The 26,355-nt window shown below is 33.8% G+C and overlaps 3 protein-coding genes across 3 annotated transcripts; 1 reads left to right on the forward strand and 2 right to left on the reverse strand.

Annotated features, from left to right (window-relative positions):
- Positions 1 to 2: 2 nt before the first annotated feature.
- On the reverse strand, positions 3 to 1,996 carry LOC145620040 (SNF1-related protein kinase regulatory subunit gamma-1-like). Its single transcript, XM_081674694.1, has 7 exons — positions 1,808 to 1,996; positions 1,667 to 1,726; positions 1,190 to 1,297; positions 928 to 1,089; positions 743 to 825; positions 473 to 661; positions 3 to 387 (listed from the first exon to the last, which is right to left on the reverse strand). Exons 1-7 carry the CDS (start codon positions 1,994 to 1,996, stop codon positions 3 to 5), a joined length of 1,176 nt encoding a protein of 391 aa, XP_081530820.1.
- Positions 1,997 to 2,701: 705 nt separating this feature from the next.
- Positions 2,702 to 7,146, reverse strand: LOC145621449 (glucose-1-phosphate adenylyltransferase large subunit 1-like). The gene is made up of 15 exons (XM_081676177.1): positions 6,872 to 7,146; positions 6,207 to 6,505; positions 5,739 to 5,861; positions 5,415 to 5,585; positions 5,220 to 5,312; positions 5,029 to 5,112; positions 4,894 to 4,949; positions 4,680 to 4,773; positions 4,401 to 4,586; positions 4,188 to 4,268; positions 3,986 to 4,072; positions 3,802 to 3,906; positions 3,588 to 3,694; positions 3,385 to 3,445; positions 2,702 to 3,260 (listed from the first exon to the last, which is right to left on the reverse strand). Exons 2-15 carry the CDS (start codon positions 6,432 to 6,434, stop codon positions 3,159 to 3,161), a joined length of 1,578 nt encoding a protein of 525 aa, XP_081532303.1. The 5' UTR covers positions 6,435 to 6,505; positions 6,872 to 7,146; the 3' UTR covers positions 2,702 to 3,158.
- Positions 7,147 to 12,637: 5,491 nt separating this feature from the next.
- LOC145620258 (small ribosomal subunit protein eS25) lies at positions 12,638 to 14,651 on the forward strand. The gene is made up of 4 exons (XM_081674898.1): positions 12,638 to 12,715; positions 12,829 to 12,903; positions 13,025 to 13,159; positions 14,307 to 14,651. Exons 1-4 carry the CDS (start codon positions 12,713 to 12,715, stop codon positions 14,436 to 14,438), a joined length of 345 nt encoding a protein of 114 aa, XP_081531024.1. The 5' UTR covers positions 12,638 to 12,712; the 3' UTR covers positions 14,439 to 14,651.
- Positions 14,652 to 26,355: the final 11,704 nt, after the last annotated feature.

Here is a 26,355-nt window from a genome sequence, read left to right on the forward strand (position 1 = left end):
GCTTACTGATCAGACACTAAGGTATCATTTTCTATATGGCATCCAGCTTTCTGTAAAGCGGATTCAAAGAACCCACCTCCATTGATCCTCGATTCCAAACAGGGTGGAGCAAACTCTATGATAATGTCTTTAAAGGTAACTGCAGCTAGCATTCTGTTCGATTCATCAACTATGAAGCTGGATTCATTGTTTGTCTCCATCATTTTTACCATGACCTGCTTAAGGGTGTCGGTTTCTTTGTGGATGACTGGTGAATCCATTCTCGGGATAAAATTATTTCTTAGGCGGAGACTTTGGACCACCAGATCATGCTGCTGATTCTCAGCAATAAGGTTGTTGCTACTTTCATTGTTGACTATTTTAATGAACTCTGCCAAAGTCATAGTCCTATAACAAGAGCATGAGAAAACTGTTTTAGCAACAACTCATCGAAAATGAGCCTACAGTTACAGGTAATAAGGATGTAACTCACTTGGATTTTGGAAACAGTTGATAGTTGTTTAGAAGGGTGATGTTATCTTTTCTTACTGTTCCAATCACCTCTCCAGTTATTCTGTCTACTGCAGCTACTGTAGCGAATCTGTTTTCCGACAGAACTAACAATGCTTCTGAAATACTTTGATCTCCATACACTTGATACACAGAGTTCTTCCTCTGAAATCTGCCATAACATTAATGTTGCTTGGGTTAGTGTATTCATTTTTTTTCCTCTAATATAAAATCCTTGAACTTGTTATAGTACCGAAATTTTGACAAGGAAACGTTAGCAACGCTGTCAAACCACTCTAACCCACTTGATCGGAGAAGGAACTTGACTACTGTATTCTGCTACCAAACAGGAGATAATAAGTTCTCTGCAGCTCTAAAAAGTGAAAATCTTTGCAGTCTTTACTTATGGAAGATCTTGAAAGCTTGCAAGAAGAGTACCTGTGAAATATAACCGATAACTTGATCTGTGGCTCGTTCTATGACAGGCAGAACGAGGAGCTGATGCTTAGATAGAAGCAGGAGCACTTGAAAGAGAGTATCGTCTTCCAAATGCACAGGAATGTATGGATCCCATAGGAAGTATTTTGCTAGCTCTCCCACCTGTTGAATTGGTTATATAATGCCATAACATGTTAATTAAAAGCTTTCTAGTGGCTATTGTATAATTCTTCCTCCGGATATTGGGAGTAGAAAATTGTACCTTTGCTTTCTTCAAATCAGGATTCTGATCTAGCCTCGAGAAGAAGCCCTCAAAAGCATGTTGTCCAGCTTCCTTCTGGCTTTGATTAGTTTCATACTTTTTAAGCCTCTGCAATAATTCATTATCACTAGATGACCACAGTACCAGGACTGAAAAACTGGACAAATTTAGAAATTAATGAAGTAAATAATGTACATATATATACTACATCAAAAATAAACAAGCAAGAGATAGTTGATTATTCCACTAGTTCATCTGTTACACCATATAAAAGTAATCTTGTATGCATTGATATGGTTATCTGTTGTTCCTGTACAACATATGGAGGCATTGTGCTTACAACCGATTATCGTTCTGATAAATAAACTATCTGATGACTGGTTTTTTTGTATACTTTTTTTTTTCTAATGAAAAGATTAGTACTTTATTAATGCAACACATATGGGTAATCTCACAAGGACAATGATTAACTCAAACCTGCTCCACTCCAAAAAGCACTAATCTAGCGAGGTGATGAGCAACATAATTGCCTTCCCTCTTTACATGAGACCACAAAACAAAATTAAAACAAGAGCACACAACTAACACATCATATACTCGACAAGTAGGGTACTGTACCTGTATGCACCATAGGACCATAGAAGCAAAACTAATGACACCAATGTAGCGATCCGAGAGCTTTGAAGTGGCAGCATTATTAGCACTAGAGTTGTCTGTGATGAGTGCTACTGCTACATTCTTCTCATACAGCAAGTGTATTGCATCTCTTAGTGAATCCCCAGCCTTTACTTCCAGTACTTGTGCCATCAATACATAGTTCAGCAGGAAAGAATAAAAAAGAAAGGGGAGTTAGATCTATTTAGATAACATAAAACATTATGTGAACAAAAAGATTACAACAAAATCCAGTGCACCAACAACATTGGTTTTGACTTGTAATATGATAATAACATATGGAGATTTCCTAGTCACGTTGATAATGTGATATGATAATGATCTAGTAACGTACTAACGTGACAACTAGATACGTGTATAATAACAATAATCGGGCACATAATTGTCGAAAACATGAAGGATACTAACCAGGTGCATCTCTGAGGCCAGGCAAGGAGGAGATGGAGATGCTTTTAAGGTAGTTTTGGAGGGCGGAGGAATAGTCTTTTGAATCATTCTCCATGTTTTTCAAGAAGGGAAAAAATGATGGTTACATTGCTTGCAAATTTGTAACTGAATAACTAATTAAGCTACATTCCGTGTTTTGGTTTTTTTTCCTTGAATTTTTCACTTTGTGCCACATGGCTATGAAATTATCACATCATTTTATTGGTTTAGTTGAAATTTAACACCACAAATGCTGCACAGATCTACTAAATTTTTAATTTTAACAAAATTGATAACAAGTTAACAACTAATGATTAAAAATTAAAGTCTAAATAATTTATTAAAAATAAATAAATAAAAAAAACTCCATAATGTGGGATAGTATAGTCAAGCAAAGGATAAAATAAAAAAAGAATGAAAGAATTTGTGTAATTCCCAAAAGTGTACAACTTTTATTGATGTATAAACTGAAGTTTGATACAAGATTTCAATCTATATTAATTGACAGCTGAACATTTTATTATTACCTACCCCAAAAACTTTCATTTCAGACAGAATGTTGCTATATAATGTAGTTCTAGAAGTAGTAATAGCAGTACTAGTAGTAAGTAGTATGATTATAAGCATGAGGTCAGCTTAATATTATTTCTCCACTTTTCTCTTTTGTACACAGCATAGCCAAGCTGGTCTCTAGTTGAACATACACGCATACAGCGATATATGATCTCTGGCTGCTCGTTCTTTGTAGTCCATGCTCACGGTATTCCTCACCTTTAGACATAATGTCTTCTGAAGGTTCCTAATCCGAATCCCCTGTTTCAAGCCTTAATGTATTGAAAGATGTTTCATTGCTGAACTTGGAAGATGACTATATGACGGTACCATCTGCAATGGTTGCCTTCTCCACCACAATGGTGATTCCTGATCGAATATAGAATCCAAGTTCTGGCCGATCAGCTTCCTCAACACCCTTGAATGTAGCGAAAAAAGTGTTCAGTCTTGTGCTTTACAATAATGTGCATTTTCTCAATAAAAGCATTAAAGAATAAAGAGAAAGCATAAAAAGGTGGCTATATAAGGTCAAGTATGCTCACATCTTTGTTGGTTATGATCACATCTTTACCTATCTTCGCATTCTTGTCAATGATACAGTTCCTATATAAGAAAAGAATCACCTTTTTAAACACACATGTAATAAAACTGTTTCCAAATGCTATAATAATCTGAATTGTTTTCAGTATAACAAAAAAAATACTGGTAAGTGTTATCAGCAGTCCAATCTGACAAGAGTCAATACCTGATTTTCGTGTTTCGTCCAATCCCAATTGGTGCCTTACCCTCAGCTAAAAGAGATGCAATCTCAGATTCAGTTTGGTAGTAGTCTGCACCCATCATCAAGGTATCCTGGAAGGCCAAAAGAACAGATTATCAGATATTGCTGAAAAGAGCAGGAAAAAAGGATTTCCATGCTACTACACAGATTGATAGATAAGAAACTTCTGAATCTATACCTTAAGCTCTACACCAGAGTCCAAACGCGACCTTTCTCCCACGATAGAGTGCTCAACTGTACATTCTCGCAGGAAGCATCCATGGGAAATAATAGCATCCTTAATCTGTACAAGTCAAATATGGTCATTGATTTAACTAGTGACTGCATCTACTATGAAGCAGAGGTTATAGAGTAGAGCATACCTTGCACTTGTCCATTTTCGTAGGAGGTAGGAACCGAGGAGATGTGTAGAAGGGCGTCTTTGGGTCATAAAACTGAAATTTTGGTGACTGTTTGAAAATAAAACAGGATGATTTGTGGTTATTCAACACGTTTATCTCAATGTCAATGCAGGCATGTTCTATATAGATGACTTATCAACTGTGGATTAAGAAGCTTGATCACCTCTTTAGTGAGTGCTAAATTAGCATCAAAGAAAGTCTTCAGGGTTCCGATATCTTCCCAGTAGTCTCTGAACAGATATGCCTGATAAGACACGAAAATACACTTCGTATATCAGAATGCTGATATCATGTATGGTGATTGAAGAGTAATAAAATCCAACAAAGACAAGGAAAATCAGAGAAAGACCATCTTAAGCATAAATTAATGACATACCTGAATATTCTGCTCCTTTACAGCAGAAGGAAGTATTTCAGACCCAAAGTCGTTGGATTTTGGGTATGATTGTTTCAGAAGCTTAAGTAAAACATCTGTCTTAAACACATATACTCCCATGGATGCAATGTAAGGACTATTTGAAGCATCTTCTCGAGATAATCCCAGAATTTGTGTGTCCACTTTCTGCAGCAAACCAGACATCGAAAAGGAGTTAGTGTTCACCAAATTAAGTTTTATATACAAAGAACATGAAAAATCATAGAAAGATTGGGTTACCATTGCTTCCAAATCAGCTCCCTTGGGTTTCTCCCAAAATTGGACAATTCGGCCTCTGCTGTCTATCTTCATCAGTCCATAATCCGATGCACGGCTGGAAGGAGGCATAAATTTGAATCCAGATACAAACAGGAAACTCATATAAATATATGAACAAAGAAATATTCAGATTATGAAAGAATATTAACCACCAAAGATAGAAGTACCAGCATACCTCTCACCCACAGGAACACAAGAAACTGTGATATCAGAGTTTCTATCAATGTGATTCTGCAAGTAATTTATAGTTAATATCATTATGTGATGATCAGTTTATATAATTGAACTCAAGAAGAAACTCATTCAATACCTGCACAAGATCCATATAGTCCATTCTATAGAGCTGATCACCAGACAAGATCAGAATATTCTCAATATTCTTATTCCTCGCGTCCTGTATGTATTAGAGACATTCAGCACATACCCTTTTACCACAGTCCAATAGATCTGAATCTATGTTTCATAATAACAGTAATTGAACTATGAAATCAACTGTCCTACCTCAAACAGCCATATAAATTGTCTGACAGCATCAGCTGTTCCTTGGAACCAGTTCTTTCCAGCTTCTCCTTGTGTTTGTGTAGCTGCCAAAACCTGTTACATAATTCGCGGTCAATTTTTCTACTCACATATGATTAAAAAAATATTCAATCTACATCTAGAATTGGGCTATGGTATACAGCATCAGAAGTTTACCTCCACAAATCCGTCACCAAAGTTGATGCCGTTCCCATGATAAGTACGGTGTATGTGGCGATTAAGTGAAGCTGAATTGAACTGAGTTAATATGAACACTTTGTTTATACCACTGTTGATGCAGTTACTCATTGGAATATCAATAAGCCTGTAGCATCCTCCAACAGGAACCTGCATCATACTTGATTTAATATACATGGTCCATACCAAAAACCTGATACAAAACTTTATTTGTTGCAAAACATTTATGTGCATAACATATACACAATTGGTCCATAATATTACTCTTCATAGTTCTATACATAATTCAAAAGGTCTACTTACAGCAGGTGTTGCTGTTCTGCTGGTAAGAGGAAATAACTGAGCTCCTGCACCTCCTCCCAGTATAATTGATGCAACATTTTTAGGATCAGCACTTTTCCTTTCTATGATTGGTGCCTCTCTAATCTGCAATAAATTTAATATTTTCGAGGATTAAAATAAAGGAACTACTAATTTTTCATTGGAATTGTACACAAACCATGTGAAATATTATCAAACCAAAAGCCTAGATTGAACTACGGGTGGTCATATGAACTATGCGTGATCATAGTATTTTAGACGAAATTGAACTAAGGGATTAAAAAAACACGAATCCAAAAACAGAACGTGTTAACAAAAATAGATTTAATGACGTCTAAGTGTGACATGTTACATACACACATATAAATGATCAACATAACTTGTACAAGGGCATGAATCAAACCAAATTATAAAGACTGAAAATATAAATTACAGTAATATTGAACTTACAAGTGTCTCGGTGACATTGTTTGATGTCAAGACAGAAAAAGCTACACCAGGTTTAATCTTTCTGCCTCTTTGATCAGTCTTCAAGCTCCTTGGCAAATGATTAACAAACACATTGCCATTTTTTAAACTTCCTCTGATTTTCTCTCCCCAAATACCATTTTCTCCATAATTTTTACCAGTTGTTGCTAATTTGGTGTTTGCTCCAATTGTTGCACAATAAGAATCCATCCCAAAAATTCAAACTTTTTTCCTTTTTTGGGTAATTTTTATTTTTAGCAATGACCCACAAATCAGATGACCTGAATAAAGATAAAGATGATGATGAACAAGATTGAAGAATCCTAAGAAAACAAATAAAGTACCAACTCCAATCTAAGCAACCAAGTAAAGTAATTAGATCACAAAATTGTACTTAATTTCTAAAATAATTGTTCCATGTGTTATATTGGTACTACAAAAACTATAATTAAAACTCCATTAACAAAGTAAACCCACTAAACAAGCAACATTATAAACAAACAACAAATAAATTTGCAACATTACAAACAAACAACAAATAATTTACAATATCATCTAACATAAAGTCGTGACATATGGTACTCGAGACATGAGATCAAATCTCGCACGTTAAAATGTAACAAGAGTGGCATAAGGAAAGTTGTTACCTTAGAAATAGGAAAACACCCAAAAGCTGCAAAGATAAATAATAATGGAGAATGAAGAAATGATAGAAGATGAAGACTAAATAAGGAGGCAAACAAGCATGAATGATGGTGAAAATATGGGCTTTATTGGCTTGTGAGCCCTCTTTTCACGAGAATCCTCTTCTTATGATAACTGGAAAAATTATATTTTGTTATTTTTATATGCCTTGAAAAACTAAATTTATTGACAGTGAAATCTTCTTCCTTATTTGTTTTTGTTCTATTTTCTCTCTCTTAAAATGTGCAAGAATGAATTTTTATTTATGGCCACTTTGAGTTTGACCCAATAAATAAATAAATTTATAATTTATAAAGTAATTTTGGGTTTGCAAAATGTAATTACTGCCTTTCAAGATGATATCATTGCTTTCCGTGTATTGCTGCATAAAAATCCCACTCATTAGTCACTAGTAGCCAAACACCTGTCCATATTCAGAGACAAACAGACAAATTAGGCAATGTTTGATTAACGTAAAAAAAATCTTTCTTCCTTTTCAAATTAATTATGAGATTGTCACGTTTGTCAATTACCGTGAGATAAAAAAAAATACAAGTATATATTTAATTTATTAATATCTTTAATGTTCAACAAGTAAAATAATTTGAAGATAGTAGTATACTTTTATATTGAGATTAATTTAACAAAAATCTAATACGGAGTAAATTAATGTCAAGTTAGAATTATTTGATAACGAGGGAATTCTTAATTTACGGAGTGATTAATTGATTACAAATAGGAAGAGCTGAACTTATATTAATAATAAGATTATTTGGTTTGGTTTGGTTTGGTTTGGTTTGGTTTAGTTTGATATGCGGTACTCGTATTATATTTTCACCTTTTGATGGTTGTTAATACAAAGTTTTTACTATTAGAGTAAAAAAATTTGTTTAAGTCATGTCAAATAATAACACCGTATGTTCTTGGGTACTCGAGAAATGAGATCTAAGGGCACGTAAATTATCCTAGATAAATACTCCATAATCCATATGGTACATTCCTTTTTTTTTTTTTTTTTTTTTTTTGTCTCGATCATTTATTTGCTATTAATGGTATTTAGAGTATTTTTTTTTTTTTTTTTTGCTTTTAAGTTTTGAGCATGTAATGCACGGCATTATCCTTGTCTAGCAAATACGGAGTAGCATTGTTATAAGGGATAAGAAGTGGACGGAGTTTTGGACCAATCTATTGGCTACTAGGATCGTTAGTACATTAATGCAATCCTTTATTCAATTTTAAGCTTTTTTTTTTCTCTTAAAAACATGTTTAGTTTAATTGGAGCTTGAATTGACCCCTTCCAAAAAAAATAATAAAAATAAAGAAAGAAGAGGTTGATTCAAAGTTTTTGACTGTTTAACCACCGAGAAAGGAGGGATTATTAGTTGTCTTGTTTGTTGGTTCATATTTGAAGTGTTTGATAATGATACAATTGGTGCTTGATAGGATTTGTGACATGTTCTCTTGTCTTTTCGAACTCCCTATATAAATGAAAATCAATTACGTTGAAATTGATGTTACAAAAAAAATCTAATTTTAAATATGGTGCAAAGTAACCGTCAATGCAATCAACATTAAAATTTGTAGTTAGTTTTTCCAAAAATCGATTCTAAGATTGTGTACGGCAAAGCGTGATGATGATCCAACTAGTCAACTACAACTATTATAAAGAGTTGTTGTTTCAAAAACCTTTATTGTTAATTATACGACATGCTTATATGAAAAGGGGAATAAGGGCGATTTTATAAATCATCTTTGCAAGAATAGGATATATGAATTTTGTTTGTTCCAATTCTCTAATAGAAACCTTTGGAGTTAGATCTACCTTAGTGTAACTTTCTTCACTCCTTGTATTATTTTCATCGAGTGTTTGGAATAATCATTGGAAATTTATAAGTAAAAATTGAATCTATATATTTATGTTTAGTTTTTTGTATTAAGAACCAAAATAGGGATAGAAAGTTGATGTAAATGATATTCAATACGAGTAATCTTTAATTTTGATACATCATCTAACTCTGAATCGAATAAGTATAATTGAGCATCCACTAAATTGATAATAGCATTATTGGAAGCATAACCTATAAGGTTATTTTCTATAGCTCAACTAGTTCAAGTATCAAACAAGTTTTAGTATTGGGGAAACCTAAAATAGTAACCTTGGAAGACATACTAGTATAAACTCTACATATAGTAATGTGCTGGTACTTATTTTGATTTATTTACATATGTTACGTATAAAAAAAACTTTCTAGAAATAATTTAGCTTTACTAAATTATAATTGAATGTTCCCTAATTAGATTTGGTTTTCACATTACATGTTCATACTCCGATGTTACATAATCAATAAAAAAACTGCGATTTTTTTTTAGATGAATGATTAGCATACACGAACAAGAGGAAACAAAGTTTTGAGTCAAAGAAGTATTGTAGGTAACAAAGATCAATTATACACTTAATTTGGAAACATAGAAGGTAAGGACCATATTTTTAGTACAGTATGATTTAACATATGCAAAATGAAGGTAAACTACAAAGGTTGGAGTTTACTAGACACAGGATGCCAATAATTTTCTGGAAAAAAACTGAAAATATCTCCTGACCGCACACGTGTCAGGAATTCACGGTTCATATTTTTTTGTCCAAAAAAAAAAAAGTAGAAATTTCTTAAGTCATTTTTTTTATTGCGACTGGGTCCCAGCTGGACGTATCACAGAAGTGGGCCCAACAAGGATTAAAAGCCCATAAGTAAGGGCCGTAGAATGTCAATTATAATTGGCCCACAAATTCTCACATTTAATAGAAGTCCAATATCCCAAATTACACAAACAAAGTGGTCAGATAGAAAGGGACACAGCAAGTCCGAACAAACAAATGTTATGAATCTTATGATGTTACTTGTTAGTATGTTACACAATACCACAATACCCTCCCGCGGTGGTCTTAAAAAAAAACAATCGACTTTGGCTTGGGAAAAGAATTGCATCTCAAAACATCATTTTTTTTAAAAAAAACACTATTATTCGTGACTTCGTGGATTTGTAATTTTGTATCACTCCCTCCGTTTTTATTTAAGTGTCCAATTTATTCAGCATATTTGCCTATGCACAACTTTGGTTAGAGAGAGCATATACACAACTTTGATTAATGATATTTTTAAGAATCAACAAATACTTTTTCCGTTCTATTAATGTTGCAACAAAGAGGAAATTATGCATCCCAATGCACATTTTATATGTTAAATATCTATAATTGTGTAAAAGTAAAAATTATAAAAAGTTAATATTATGAAATTATTTTTTGAGACGAATCTAACAAGATCCCACATGACTATATTTTGCTTAACGTATAAATCATATAATATGGTCAAACAAGAGTGATGAATAGTGCAAAAAGTCCATTGTTGCAATATTAACAGAATGGAGGAAGTATAAATTATAAAAAGTTGATTTGAAAATTATACTTTGAGACGATTCTAACAAGTATTCATTGATTATATTTTGTCTTACATTTAAAACACAAATAATGGTCAAAGCGGTGCATGTGAATAGTGGCAAAGTCAATCTGGGACACTTAAATAAAAACAAAGGGAGTATTACGTATATGGAGTACGAGTAAAATAATGTTTTGGTTTCAAACTAGTTGACATATTTAATATTGATAAGCTAAAATTATAAAAGAGTTGTGGAATAAAATCACACATTCAGAAGAATCTGACAAGATTTTTATTTGTATAAAAAGTTTAAACATAATTTTGAATGGATTAAGTATTTCGATTGGATTGTGTGAAATTTTGGTTTAATTAAAGTTCAATAGGACAATTCTTCTTCTTATTTCTTATTCTAAGATTAAAAAGCCCGCAAATGCTTTGTATATTACAGAGTATGGAATTTGAAGGACTGAAGATAACATGCACTTAGGGCCATTTCTGTTTAGCTTAATTTCAATTCAGTTCTTTATTTACTTCAATTATCTCATAAACAATTCATTTCAGGCATTTTCAGCTCAAATTAAGTTCCAAGCAGTTCAAACATATCAGCCCCAAGCACTTCAGTTCAGATGAATTGAATCATGCCCTAATTCCTCTATCTTCAATCTAGTAGTTTGGGTTTAAACTAGATAGAGAAATGAATGGATAAATGAAATAGGGAAATGATCAAACTCAACCAATAAACTAGATGTTAATTTTCAAATAACAATAGTTAAAAAAAAAAGAAACCATAAAAAAGGGTTGGCGGAATAGGTCGGGTTTGACCCACACATTTTGCAGGTTAAAAAAGTTCGGGTTAAAACGGGTTACAGATCAAAAAAATTGTGTTCAAGACCTACAAAAAAGGTCAGCTTCTGGTCGGATTTGCGAGACCGGTCAAAAATTGGCAAATCTAAACTAAGAGGATTCCAAATAGGTCTTAGACCATCTCCACTGGTGAGACTCAAGTTTGAGTATTGAAATACAAAATGAGTTGTTTTTTACCTCCAATGGTGATACCATACTCACTTCTCAATTTAGCAACTCATATGAAGTCTAAATTCTCAATGGTGAGACTTTCTAAAATATACAAATGTCACTTTCAATTTATGACCCATCAATTATTGTAAGATTAAAAATTAATTAAAAAAAAGGTAAAACTCAAATAAATTTCAAAATATATTAGAATATTGACAAGGGCCCACACTTTTTGTCAAATGAGACTCAAAGTTAAGTATTTAAACTTAGCAATTTTCTTTTGGAGTTGCTAAGTTTAGATACTAACTTATTGGTATACATTGCAAAAAATACTCTCTCTCTCCTAAAAATACTCACTTAAGTCTCACCATTGGAGAGGGTCTCATACACTGCAATTGTTTGGATCATTGCCACATCATTGGATTAATTCCATTTGGTTCTATGCATCCATGAGCCTAAGAACAATCAACTATTTACTTCCTTAAGAACAACGCGGGAAGCATTCTCATAGTTAGAGAGAGTCGCAATCATTAGGGATGGCAATGGATAGGGTTTGGGTAGGGTCTAGTAATACTCGGACTCATACCCGTATTTTTTGCCCATAAAAATACGCTACGAAAAATTTTAAGACCCTTACTCGGACCCTATTGGTTTAACATGGTCTGGGCAGGGTTCAAACAGGACCCGTTAATTTTTTCCCCTAATTATCGTCTTTTTTTTTTTTTTTTTTTTTTTTTTTTTTTTTTTTGGTGTACGATTGCATATTTGATGAAAAAAAAACTAATACGGAGCTCAAAATATTTTCGAAAATCAGCAATGTAGATAGGTTTTTAAACCGACGATGGAGTACTGAAGCTGAGGAGTGAGGTTTCTTTGTTGGACTGGTGAAAGTGAATGGGGATATTGCGTGAAATTCGGCTATGCGTACGCTCCTTCCTTCCTTACAGTTTTACATTATTTTTTTGAAACAACGGTTTTACTTTTACAAGTATTATTCTATTTTGTTTTTTTATTTAATAAACTGGACGGATCTAAGTACGTATTTGGGTATAATAAATTGTACTCAGACCCTTACCCTAACTAATACCACTTAACCTTTACCATACCCGGATAGGGTCCGAAAAGCCATCCCTAACCATCATATACCCCCCATATTATCAAAATCCCCAATATTAAAACTATACGCAGTCTAGCCCAATAAACCTGAAATTAAAACTCACGCAATCCAGCCCAATAAACTTGCAAAACCTAGAAAATGGGAATATATATTCATCTAAAACCCTAATTCGCTTCACTCCTTAAATTATCTCCTTCCTTCAGTTTCTCTCTCTTCATTTGCCGTTCTGCCTCTTTTCAACCATGGTATTCATTTCTCTCTCTAGTTCTCTCTCTTCTAATTACACAGATTTGATATTTGATTTTCATCTGTTACTGTTCGATTTTAAATTTATGGGTTTTTTTCGATTAATTTCCAGGCTCCAAAGAAGGATACGAAGGCTGCACCTTCATCAAAACCAGCTAAATCTGGAGGTGGAAAGCAAAAGAAGAAGGTTAATTTCTTAATTTTATGGGTTTTTTTTATTTTTATTTTTAGTTTTTATCTTTGATACTTTGTATAATTTGTGTGTTCAAATTGAGATTAATAGATTTTTTTTTGGGTAAAAATTGCAGAAGTGGAGTAAGGGAAAGCAAAAGGAAAAGGTGAACAACTTGGTTTTGTTCGATAACGCTACTTTTGACAAGCTTCTTTCTGAAGCTGCTAAGCAGAAGGTCGTTACAGCTGCTACTCTTTCTGAGCGTTTCAGGGTATGATTTCTATCTAATTCCATCTCAATTTTTTTTGATTTTTGTAATTAATCTGGGTATTTCGATCTGATTGTTTAAGTTAGGATTTTAGGGTTTTGAATTACATGATTGAAAAATATAAAAGAGGTATTAGTTGTGATCTGATTTGTGTTTTAATGCTGGTTTTTATGATTTATAGTATGATGTGTCAGTGCGTTTAGTAGCGAATTATAGTGATAATTTGAATATTTATCAAGCTTCAGTTTTCAATAAATTTCTCTGAATTATTAGGGGACAATGAAATTTTTGTGCGATTTAGGGTTTACTTGATTAGAATTTAGTGTTCATTATTTGTACTTAATTAGAATTTACTGCAAATGAATTAAGGTAATTACTTATCACGATTATTAGGTGCCCAGTTGTTTGTAGTTGAAGTTTTTCTGCCTTTTTCTATGAAATGTTTGTCTTATTAAGCAATGTAAGGTATTCAATTTTGATTGATATCACATAAGAATGATGTGTGGAGTTTGTTTACTTTTCAATTTCTAATAGTATGATACTAGAGATTTGTTAAGTAACTAATACTTGTGTTACGTGGTTTCGTATATTGTATTATCTAAGTATACAACGGAACCATAGTCTAGACTAAAGAAGTTGATTAACGTGCAATTGTATTGTCTTCATTGTGAAGAAGGGGGTTTTATCTTGGAGTGAGATTTTGATTGATTAAACAAATTTGAAGTGATCATCCCTTAGGGTATACTCTTTTATAGAGAGAACCTATTTAAGAACAAAGTTTTGGTATTCGTAAAATGAGGTGATGTTATTCTTGAACCGCAGCTGTACTGATTTTTTGTTCCCAAGCCTTGGGTTAGTATTGAAGTAGCCATTTATAATATGACCGAGTCAAATAAATGCTTAAACTTGTGTAAGTTCTTGTGGCATTGTTAGGCTTTTTTACTGTTAATGTTGCGTTGCTGGATTTCAGTCTTGCATATCTTTGCAACATTGAAATACTAACTACACTAATTCTTTTTACTGATTAGCTTCGAGATCAATGTTGTGTTGCTGGATTTCAGTCTTGCATATCTTTGCAGCATCGAAATATTAACTACACTAATTCTTTTTACTGATTCATCTATAATGTTTTTGGTTTTCCTCCTGGCAGATTAATGGATCTCTTGCAAGGAGGGCAATCAGAGAGCTCGTAACAAGGGGTGCTATTAAGATGGTAGCTCATCACTCAAGCTTGCAGATTTACACCAGATCAACCAATGAGAAAGTTGTTGCTGCTGCTTAATTCTCTTCTCTTTAGTACATGTAATGGTTGCCATGGGCAGCTAGTTTTGATTATCATCTTGTAGGATAATTATGTTTTTGACACCTTTCTTTGAGGCAGAATACTCATCTAGAACTCTTAGCCTTTGAGAAATTATTTTATTCCATCGTTGAACCTTCTTCTCAGTGTGTTAAGAATGCAAAATTTCTATTAGGAAGTGCTTTTTTTTTTTCATGATTGCCATTGCTACTCCGTCCATGAACGAACGTCTTGATTGTGTTGGCAATTAGGGGCATTTTTCACATGATTATGTTAATGATTTTGATAAATAGAGGAAAATTGGTGAAAGTAAGACAGAAAATAGGGAACGTTGTGTATTGGTTTGGTGGGCTAGTATGGCAACCCAAAGTAGGATTTTCAATACCATGTATTTGTATCAACATTCAAAAAATGATAATGGCGTTAATGTGTGGGTTTGGTTATGGCAAACCGATGCAGGATTGTCCATATGTATGTGACTATGTGGTAGGAATTGTCTACTTTGCCTTGATGTTATCAATTTAGTTGGTAACACCCTTACACAAGCGAGTACACGCACAGACATGGACAACCCTACCCTTAATTATCTACGCCTTAATAAACTCAAATCTACTTTGAACATTTCCTTAATTAACTACACCTTATGACCTTAGTGAACTCAAATCTACTTTGAACATTTATATGCTGGCTAGTGATACATAGTGGAAGTTAATGCGGCTAAATGTTTTTTTTGTTGGTGTTTTACCCGGTTCACCGTTTGGGCTGATCTAGATTCAAACACCGGTTCTCCCTACTATGTATGGGGTGGGCTTGGTTATGATGATGTAATGATGAATTTCCAATGCCTTAATAGAACCACTAGGTTAGTGATTGAATTTATCTCTATTATATCACTATAATACAATTTTAAAATAGTTATATAATCAAATATAATTAGTCTCTAGAGTTTATACATACCTATTGGTAGGCCTATTATAAATCAATTGTTATGAACACTCCCAACATTTAATTATTTTGTAAAAAATTCTCAATAATTCTACTTAGTGTGGAATAGATTATAGCTTTTATTTTTGGATAATTTTCGACAATTTTCTGCTTGGAACTTTCTTCTTCTTCTTCTTTTTTTATTTATTTATTTATTTATTTATTTATTTATTTATTTTTTTTGTTATTTTTTTTTTATTTTTTGAAATATGCTTGGAACTTTCCATTTACCCTTAAAAAGCTATAATCAACACTTTTCGAGGAAATTTTAAGGTTTCAGGGCCCGGTGGCAAAAAGCCTTGAGACCTTAAGAAATACATCTCGAGGTCATATAATTCCGTTTGAAACCACATAAGATCATTATATGTTGTCATAAACGTCGGTGGTAGACTTCGTTATATTGGATAGTTCCACCGACCCAATTGCACTATTTGAGGGTATTAGGGACCAGGGTTAACATCTAAGCAATTTTTATTTACGGGCGAAATAAGGTCAAAAAATTACAAAATTGAAGGCTGTAATCCATGCTATTTGAAGAAATTTCGAGGTTTCAGAGCACGGTGGCGAAAATCATTGAAACCCTAAGGGATACATCTCGGGGTCATATAATGCCGTTTGAAACCAAATATGATCATTAATGTTGTCATAGATGTCCGTGGTAGGTTTGAGTTTACGAAATAACTACAAGTTGTGAACGGGTAAAATGACCGATTAAGGACATATTGGACGGTTCCACCGACCCAATTGTACTTCTGGAGGGTATTAGGGACCATGGTAAACATCTTGAAAATTTTTAGTTCCGGGCGAAAGAAGGTCAAAAAGTTACAAAATTGAAGGCTATAATCCACGCTTTTTGAAGAATTTTGAGGTTTAGGGGCCCGGTAGCGATAAGTCATGAGACCCTAAGGGATACATCTCGAGGTGATATAATGTCGTTTGAAACAATATATGATCATTATTTAATGTCATAAAGGTCCGTGATAGGCTTGAGTTTACGAAATAACTACAAATTGTGAACGGGTAAAAACGACCGTTTAAGGGCATATTGGATGGTTCCACCGACCCAATTTGACTCCCGGGGGATATTAGGGACCATGGTAAACATCTCGACAATCACTAGTAGAATAAACAAAATGGCAAGCGGTTCAAACCCCCTAATGGCAAGCGGTTTTGAACCGCTTGCTTTTGGGGGGCTTGCCATTGGCCATTCAAATGGCAAGCGGTTCAGAACCGCTTGCCATTTGAAGAGAATGGGCAGCGGTTTTGGCGCCAAACCGCTGCCCATTAGGGCTATAAAAAATAAAAAAAAATTAATTTTTTTTTTTTGTTTTTTTCACTAAAATTGATACACAAACAAAATATATATAAGAACAATAATATTTTTATTAATTAATTGATGTGATTACATTTTCATAAAAAAAAAAATTACAAAAATTTATACAAGTAAATAATTTTTTTTTTTTTTGCAGTATATACAAGTAAATAAATTAATACAAGATATCTTAAAAAAAATAAATAAATAAAAATACGAAGAACTAGAGTTCTTCCACCGTCCATGCGCACCACCACCACCACCACCACCTCCAGATCGCAGACCACACCAGTAGCAGCACCATGCCACGCACGAGCAGCAGCACCACCACAATCCACCAGATCCCAGCCACTTCGCCCACCACGACCCCCACCAAAACCCCCACCCAAACCAAATCGGCCTGAAACAAACCGATTTAACCACACATCACCATAAAATTAAAAAAAAAAACTTTAAAAAACAAATAAAAAATAAAAAAAAAGGAGCATACCATGAATTCCTCCAAACCCTCAAAATTGGCTTGAAATTTGGGTTTTATGGGTCAAATTCGACCATGAAAACTCTAGATCTAGAGTTTTTATGGTCGAATTTGACCTAGAAAACTCGAAGACCCACACGCACCACCACCGGACTTCAAGGTTACTCGTCGCCGTCGTCCTTCAAGGGAACGCACCACCACCGCACCTTGAGTTCGTGAGGGAGGACGAAAGAGAAGGAGATGAGAGATGAAAGAGAAGGAGATGACAAAAGAAAGAGAAGGAGATGGAGAAAGGAAAGAGGATGACGGGAAAAATGAGGGGAAAAGGGAGGAGAGAGAGATCGAATGGAGGGTGTGAGATAGAGGATTTGAGGGGAGGGGAGAGAGAATGGAGGGCGTGCAGTGAGATAGAGGAGGAGAGAGAGAATCGTGGGAGGGGAAGGGAGGGGAGGAGAGAGAGCGTGAGTATTGAGGGGCTTTTAATCTTTTAGGGTTTTTTTGAATTGGCAAGCGGTTCGGGGTTGAACCGCTTACCATTATAACAAATGGCAAGCGGTTCAACCCCGAACCGCTTGCCAATACTTGTAATGGGAAGCGGTTCAGGCCAAAACCGCTTGCCATTCTAAACAAGTTTTTTTTTTTAAAAAAAAATGGGTCTTTCCAAGCGGATTTGAAAAACCGCTTCGAAATTGGGGCTTCCCAATTTGTTTTTTCTACTAGTGAATTTTTATTTCCGGGCGAAATTTTTTTTAAAAATTACAATATTGAAGGCTATAATCCACGCTTTTTTAGGAAATTTGAGGATTTGGGGTTCGGTGGCGAAAAGCGTTGACACCTTAGGGAATATATCTCGGTGTCATATAATATCGTTTGAAGCCATATATGATCATAATATGCTGTCATAAACGTACGTGATACGCTTGAGTTTACGAAAACACTTCAAGTTGTAAACGGGAAAATGACCGTTTAAGTGCATATTGGATGGTTCCACCGACCTAATTTGACTCCCGGAGATTATTAGGGACCATGGTAAACATCTTCACAATTTTTATTTACGGTCGAAAAAATGTCAAAAAATTACGAAATAGAAGGCTATAATTCACACTTTTTGAGGAAAATTTGAGGTTTTGGGGCCCGGTGACGAAAAAACTTGAAACCCTAAGGGATACATCTCGGGGTGACATAATGTCGTTTGAAACCATATATGATCATTATATGTTGTCATAAACGTCCGTGCTGGGCTTGAGTTTACGAAATCATTGTGAACGAGTACCGTTTAAGGGTATATAGGATGGTTCCACTGACCCAATTTGATTGCCACGGGATATTAGGGACCATGGTAAAAATCTCGGCAATTTTTATTTTCGGGCGAAAAAAGTCAAAAAATTACAAAATTGAAGGCTAATCCACGCTTTTTGAGGTTTCGGGGATCGATGGCGAAAAGTGTTGACACTTTAGGGAATATATCTCGGTGTCGTATAATGCCGTTTGAAACCATATATGATCATTATATGTTGTTATAAACGTACGTGATACGCTTGAGTTTACGCAATCACTTCAAGTTGTAAACGGGTAAAATGACAATTTAAGGGAATATTGGACGGTTTCACTGACCCAATTTGACTCCCGGAGGATATTAAGGATCATGGTAAACATCTCGGCAATTTTTATTTCTGTGCGAAAAGAGGTCAAAAAATTACAAAATTGAAGGTTAATCCACACTTTTTGAGGAAAACTTGAGGTTTCGGGGCCTGGTGACGAAAAACCTTGAAACCCTATGGCATACATCTCAGGGTGATATAATGCCGTTTGAAACCATAAATGATCATTATATGTTGTCATAAACGTCCGTGGTAGGCTTGAGTTTACGAAATCACGGCAAATTATGAATGTGTAAAATGACCGTTTAAGGGCATATTGGATGGTTCCACCGACGTCCCAATTTGACTCCCGGGGGATATTAGGGACCATGGAAAACATCTCGGCAATTTTTATTTCCGGGCGAAAAAAGGTCAAAAAATTGCAAAATTGAAGGCTATAATCCACGCTTTTTTGAGCAATTTTGTGGTTTTGGGGGCCCAGTGGCGAAAAGTCTTGAGACCCTAAGGGATACATCTTGGGGTTATATAATTCCGTTTGAAACCACATATGATCATTATATGTTGTCATAAAGGTCTGTGGTAGGCTTTAGTTTATGAAATCACTTTAAGTTGTGAACGGGTAAAGTGACCGTTTAAGGTTATATTGGATGGTTTCACCGACCCAATTGCACTCTTGGAGGGTATAAGAGACCATAGTTAACATCTCGGCAATTTTTATTTACGGGCGAAAATAAGTCAAAAAATTACAAAATTGAAGGTTATAAATCCATGCTTTTTGAGGAAATTTTGAGGTTTTGGGGCCCGGTGGCGAAAAGGCTTGAGACCCTAAGGGATGTATCTCGAGGTAATTTAATGTTGTTTGAAACCATATATGATCATTATTTTGAAGGAATTGTGTCTTCGATAAGTGCAATTACTAGATATATCAAGGATCACTATTATGGAGATAATAAGTTCATTCTATTGGGGCGTCATCATCTGTTGCTAGACTATGAGAGATGATCTTTGGGCTAGTCAAATAGCCCAAAGCCCTTTAGAGTGGATCCTATGTTGGTCACACACAAGGGTATTGGGTTAAAGCAAGTTAGAGGCCCATTTATGGGCCTCATGAGCAATCAATTAGTCATAAGCTTGAGTGGGCTAAGTATAGTTTGAGTAGGAATAGAAGTGGGCTTGGAATTGGACTTGGGCTATTATTTAGAGATGTGATCTATAAATAATAGCCTTGCCTAGGGTTGATAGTTACACAATTGACATTACAGTGAATTGTAAAACAAGCAACCACCATCCAAAGACCCTCTTCCTCCTTCTCTCACACGCCACCTCCCTCTCACCTCTCCCCACGGCCGGCCACCCCTAGTGGTCCTCGTGGTGTTGCACGGTGTTCCTTGCCTAGTTGATTGTTCTTCCATCTCCGTAGAAGATCGATAGAAGTGTTCTCTCGAGACTAACTAGCATTAGTGGAGGCTTTAATCCGTGCCCGTGGACTGAATAGAGGAATCGCGTTTGAGGTTCTTTATCTCCCCATTGTTCTTGCTCGATCATCGTGGAATCACGCTTCAAAGGTACGATTATTTGTGCTTTATGTGTTATGCATTAGATCCTTGGATTAGGTACTGTATGAATATGATTCATGTTATTTCCGCTGCGTAGTACCTATAAATCCCTACAGTGGTATCAGTTAGCCTATTGCATTTACGCATATTGCCAATAATTCTTTGATAATCCACAATTTTAATTCAATTAGGAGGGAGAATTTTTAATTATGGTTCAATTGTTATATTTAATGGGATTAAACTTTTGGAATAGATTAAATGTGATTTAATAATGCTCAAATAGCCATGAAGAGATCCGATTTTGCCCTAGTTTATTCGAATTTATTCGAAAACCCTAACCCTAGATTCGAAAATTTCGAAACCCTAAACCCTAAAATTTTGATTTTGTGTTTTGGTTTTGAATAATTTCGATAGTTTCACGCTTCATGTTTTTTAATCTATTTGATTTCATGATAAATTATGAATTTTTCATGATCAAATTATTTAATTTAAGAGTTAAATTGAATTGGGGTTTGAAATTCATGAAGAACCCTAATTTTGAAATTGAATATGATTTAATTTTGAAATTAAAAGGACCACATTAAGTTAATTTAATTTTAACAAAAATGTTTTGTTTTAATTAAAATTAAAATCAAAAAAAAAAAAAATTATATTTTAGCAGCGGCAACCGCGGCTGGGTGGCGCAGCCACGGCGGCTGCCGCTGCAGGTGGTCCGGAGGGAGGGGCGAAGAGGGGCAGCAGGTGGATCAGAAAGGTGCAGCAACAGCAGCACCGTGCAACAGTTGCGCGGCACTGCTGCTGCTGTGCGTCGCTGCCTAGAGCAGCGTACACCTCACGGTGTACGGCCACCGTGGCTAGCTTCGGCTGGCCACACCACGGTGGCTGGCGCAATTTTAAATTAAATAAAAAAAAAAAAAAAATCAGTTTTAAAAAATTTATTTCAAGATAATTATGAATTATTTTGGGATAAAATCAGTTTTATTTTGGATAAAATCTTTTATTTTAGGATAAAATCAAATATTCAACAGTTGTTATATTTGATATTATCCATATTTAAGTTGTTAAATTGGTAATTATCCTAAATTAAAGTGGTTAATTATGGATAAGAATGATTAGGATATTCTGAGCATATTCCAAAAAGGATAATAATTGATTTAAATAATGTGATTATCCCATAATTAATTTTGGATATAATTGATTTAAAATATGTGATTGGCAAGTAATTAGGATAGAATTCCTAAATTAGTTAGGATAATCATGGAAAATAAATATGATTTATATTCCATAATTCCAAATAAGATTTGATTCTATCTCATACCTAAATTAAAATATATGATATTTTATAATTGGTCATGATTAATATATGATATTATCTAATTACAGTAATTAATTAAAATATGAGATATTTATAGCCATGCTCCTTTATTATGAACATTCGATGTTGTAGTTTAGGAAAGCATGATGAGTGATTTATTATATGGCACTTTATAATATATGATATTGTTTATTGCTATATATAGACTAGTATGGCCCATAGATTCTAAAATACGATCTGCGCATCGTGAAGTATTTTGTAATCTAAATACGGTCTGCGTACCGTTGAGTATTTTTGTAATTTATTTTATTTTATTTAAGTAGTGGTAGAATAGAATAAAATTACAGGTTGCAGTTGATCCAAAAGCCAATGAAGTAAAGGCCCAATGGAGCAAGATGGATGAGATCCATGAAGGTTCAAGTGGGAGCATTTTACTTTATTAGTTTTTCTTAGGATTAAGGGGCCATACTATGTCATGTTTTATTGCATTAGTAGATTATGCATGTTTAGGTTTATTTATGTTGCTTGATGATGCGTTAGAGTTCACTATAAAATCACAACATAATAAATCTAGATCCCAGCAATATTGAGGCAGCTTTTCCAATTAAAAACCCGATGAAAACCTTTGACATTTATGATGGGTCATGCCAAAGCTGGGCATCATATTTTTCATTGGGGAAGTGGGGGTAGGACAAATTCTACACTTTTAATTGGTTATTCTCAACAGGGTTACCTAAAGACAAAGTTTAGAACCTTGAAGCTAAGGGTAATAATTAAACATGTGATGATTAATTATTCAACCAAGAATTACAAGAGTTGTAATCAGTAAAGAGTTTACTCACCTTGAAAATGTAATGGTTGATGGCAGGGCCAAAGTCCGGTTAATTATTGCACGAATAAAGGATCTTGGAATCATTTTATTCAATAGGGATCATTTAAATATTGAATGAATGTTTTAAAGTTACCAATTTAATTCGTTTATGGTACTTTAAATTTAATAAACATAATTGAATTTTGCGTTTACTTATAAGTAACATATCGTTCTAATTTTATTATTATATATAATCTCCTCGATTGAAAATAAAGTTGAGAAACGTTCTCAAAAGTTTAAAAGATAATCCATAAACCTATATTCCAATTTTGCTAAGATTGTTCTAAAAGGCAAGTTTTAGAAATTCATGTCACAAGTCTAAGGTTGGTCTTATTCAAAATGTTTGAGTAAAATGCCAACACATCTTCATTTTGAAAAATGTTTCAAGGGATATAATGAGATGAGAGGTACAAACCCTCCAAAAGACAAGTATAGAAATCCAATAAAATCTCTTATCTTCAATATGATTGAATATGAGAAAGTGATTGGAAATCTCTATGATCAAAAGTTGATCATATGATGGTATTCTTCATCTATTTTATATAGAGTTTAATACTTGATTAAACTCAAATATAAATAATGATAGAATAGACTTAGCAAAATCATGAAAAGTGCTTAAAGTAGTTGAGCAAGGTATCATTTTGAACCTAAGAGAAATGTTCTAAGTGGCTCAAAGGGAAAGGTTTAGGAATATATGAGGATTGCATTAAGATGTTTTAGGCCAAGAAATGCAAACAAGTTGCTACTTCTCAAACCTAGAACTACTTATATGCTAAAAGTTGTTATGAACAACAAATGTTTCAAATTAAATGGACCAATTCCAATTGATTAGAAACTACCTCATATAGTTGGAAGGTAAAAGAATGGAAATGTTCCAATTTAAGAATTATATTATAGAAATTGATTTAGCATATTGCTACCTCTTGGACATATGATGTCTTGTTTAGATCATTCATTGCACAATGTGATTGAACTAAAGGAAGAAGTTATTGCTAAAGGAGAAATAAATCTACAAGTTTAGAAGCAAATGTTGCTACTTCACAAGTAGAATCTATAAGTTTGGAAGCAAAAGTTGCAACTTTACAAGTAGAACTAGTATTTCACCACTAGTAATTGGCTAGAATTAAATAAATGTTATTCATTCTTGCCATTATCAAAACACCATTCAATGTTAGTAATGACTAAGCATCGAAGATTCAAAAACGTAGAATAAATGTTATTCTATGCTTCTTTGAGTCATAATGTGTTTTGAATTGCTAAATAGGTTTAAAGTTCTATATGATAGAAATAATTAAACCATTTCTAAATATATAAATTGTCTCTAATATATCAATTAATTCGAATGAAAATTGCATGAGGAAGATCCAAAAGGATGGACTTTCAATATCATTAGATTATGAATCTATTGATATATGTAATTATCATTCTAATTTGAAATTTTGACTAAGTCACCATTTAGAGAAATGATGATGAGAACTCAAGGTCGAATACATATCGATGTAAGAAAACCAAAGGTTCAAAGGTTAGAGACGACAATGAAACTTCATTTGTGATATGATCACTACTTGTGCTTAGTTGAAACATAAGGGTGAAAATTTTGAAATGTTCAAAATGTTCAGTATGAAGTTCAGTATCAACTTGACAAGATAATGATTACATTACAATATGATTGTAATTGTAAAAAAAATTTAAGTCAAGACATGTACTTGGCAACACATTCAAAGTATTGCGATATGATCGTAATAATGAGAATTTAAGCCAAGACATTGATAAACATCCAAGAGTTGTGAAATCGTTTTACAACAAAATCCGAAAGAAAACCTTGTGAAGTATTTATGAAGGGAGCTATCAACCTATATGAGATATATTTTGATAATGGATGTAAATTACCTATCTTCCAACCATTGTTCAATGGATATACTTTTAAGATAAGCTACAAAACTAAACAAAAATTACATAGGTCAAATCAGAATGTAGTAAAGACTTCATATGTGATATGGATAAGAAAAGTTCTTATTAAGTCTTTCTACAAAGCAAGGAATAAAACATGCATTAAACCGTTTGATGCACGTTTGATTCCTATATAGAGCACGGGGTAATACTACACAACCATACTTAGCACAAAATGTTTGTTGCTCAAGTAGGTGCCCTTATGGAAATTGTTCCAAAAGGTCAAGTGGGAGTAGTGTAAATCTCAAAAGAGTTTGAGAAAAGCAACAAACAAACATGATTCAAACCATGATTGGTTCACCCTATGCTAAATATGCCTCCTCAAAAGGAAAGTGGGAGTATAAGAATCTTGAAAAGTTCGAAAGCCTTGAAAGAGTTCAAGAAAAGTGATTTCGAAAATCTCGAAGAAATTTGAGAAGTTATCGAATAAAAGCAACAATATGAGCATGATTCACCTCATGATACAAATGACAATGCGTGGTCTCATTAAGTGTAATGAGATTAATAACCATGTGTCGAAGGTAGTACATTCCAAGTGCACATCCTCTATTGTCATTTCTCATTGAAAGCTAAACAAAGTTGTTGTATGAGTTTCAATTGTTGCATAAAAACCCACAATGATGACTGGCACACGTAAATCTTAGCCAAAGAAATATGATTTCATATTGACTAAGAGTTCTAAATTATTCATTTTGGAACATTGTGATTATGCAAGTAATAAAGATGATTTGACAAGTTATAACTCCAAATGGTTTAAAACCAGGAAATCTGAAATAGATTCTAAATCTGTAAGCAAGTGTATGACACTTGAATAATTTGCCTAAATTGGGTGAAACCCAATATAAGCAAAGCAGACAAAAAAAAAAAAAAATGTTTTCTAACTAAAGCAAAGACTTGTTAAAAGATTCAACTAATTCATAGTATGACTATGATTATGATGAAACCTTTACATGTTGCAAAGATCTATTAAAGATATTTAGTGATTTCTACCTTATAAGATTTGGTAGATGGATATCAAAACACTTTCTTGAAATTGTTCATGAAAGAAGATTTGTATATGATACAATCAAAAGTTTGGAGATCTAATAATCCTAGGGATGCCTAAAAGATCCATAATGGATTGAAGTTAGCATCAGGGAGTTATGTTCTTAATTTTGTGAGTTAATCAAATCGTTTGATGTTCTCGTAAAATGAAGGAAAAGGTCTTGAGTGTACAAGACGTTTAGTGGGAGCTATGAAGTCTTCTTGGTCTAGTACAAAGAGCGATTATTTGTTGCTTGAATAGTCAAGTAATGGTTAATGCATTTTGTATGGAAAACTTGAAGAAGAAAATGAGTACATTTGGGATTCAAGATCTATATAGATAGGTCTCGAAGGATGTTTGAGTTTTTGTTAAGAAGCTTATATTGATAAGATTCTTATAGGGCTCAACATTATATTGAAAGGAGTTTCAATCCCATGTAACATGGCACATTGCTTAATGATTCAATACTTTAAGAAAGGTTGATGAAATTAAGACTTTGAGTGGTGATCCTTATGCAATTCGCAAAGGATGCATCATGCATGCCATGGACTATACTCGTCTATTTGATTCACGTGTTCTAAGAACAAGTGATGATAGATTTCAATCAAAATCCAATAATGTGACGTTGGAATACAAATTAGAAATTCCTAAGTTCTTTGTGAAAGGGCGAAGGAAAATTCTTAGTGTATGGAGATGAAAATGATTATAAAATTTAGAAATTGCAAAATTCATGTTTATGAGAATGTCTCATGAACTCTACTTTCTAAACCCCTTCCGTAACCAAGGAATGAGAGTCATACTAAGGTTT

Source organism: Chenopodium album, chromosome 27 (genome assembly GCF_948465745.1).
Source record: "Chenopodium album chromosome 27, dcCheAlbu1.1, whole genome shotgun sequence".
Taxonomy (NCBI): domain Eukaryota; kingdom Viridiplantae; phylum Streptophyta; class Magnoliopsida; order Caryophyllales; family Amaranthaceae; genus Chenopodium; species Chenopodium album.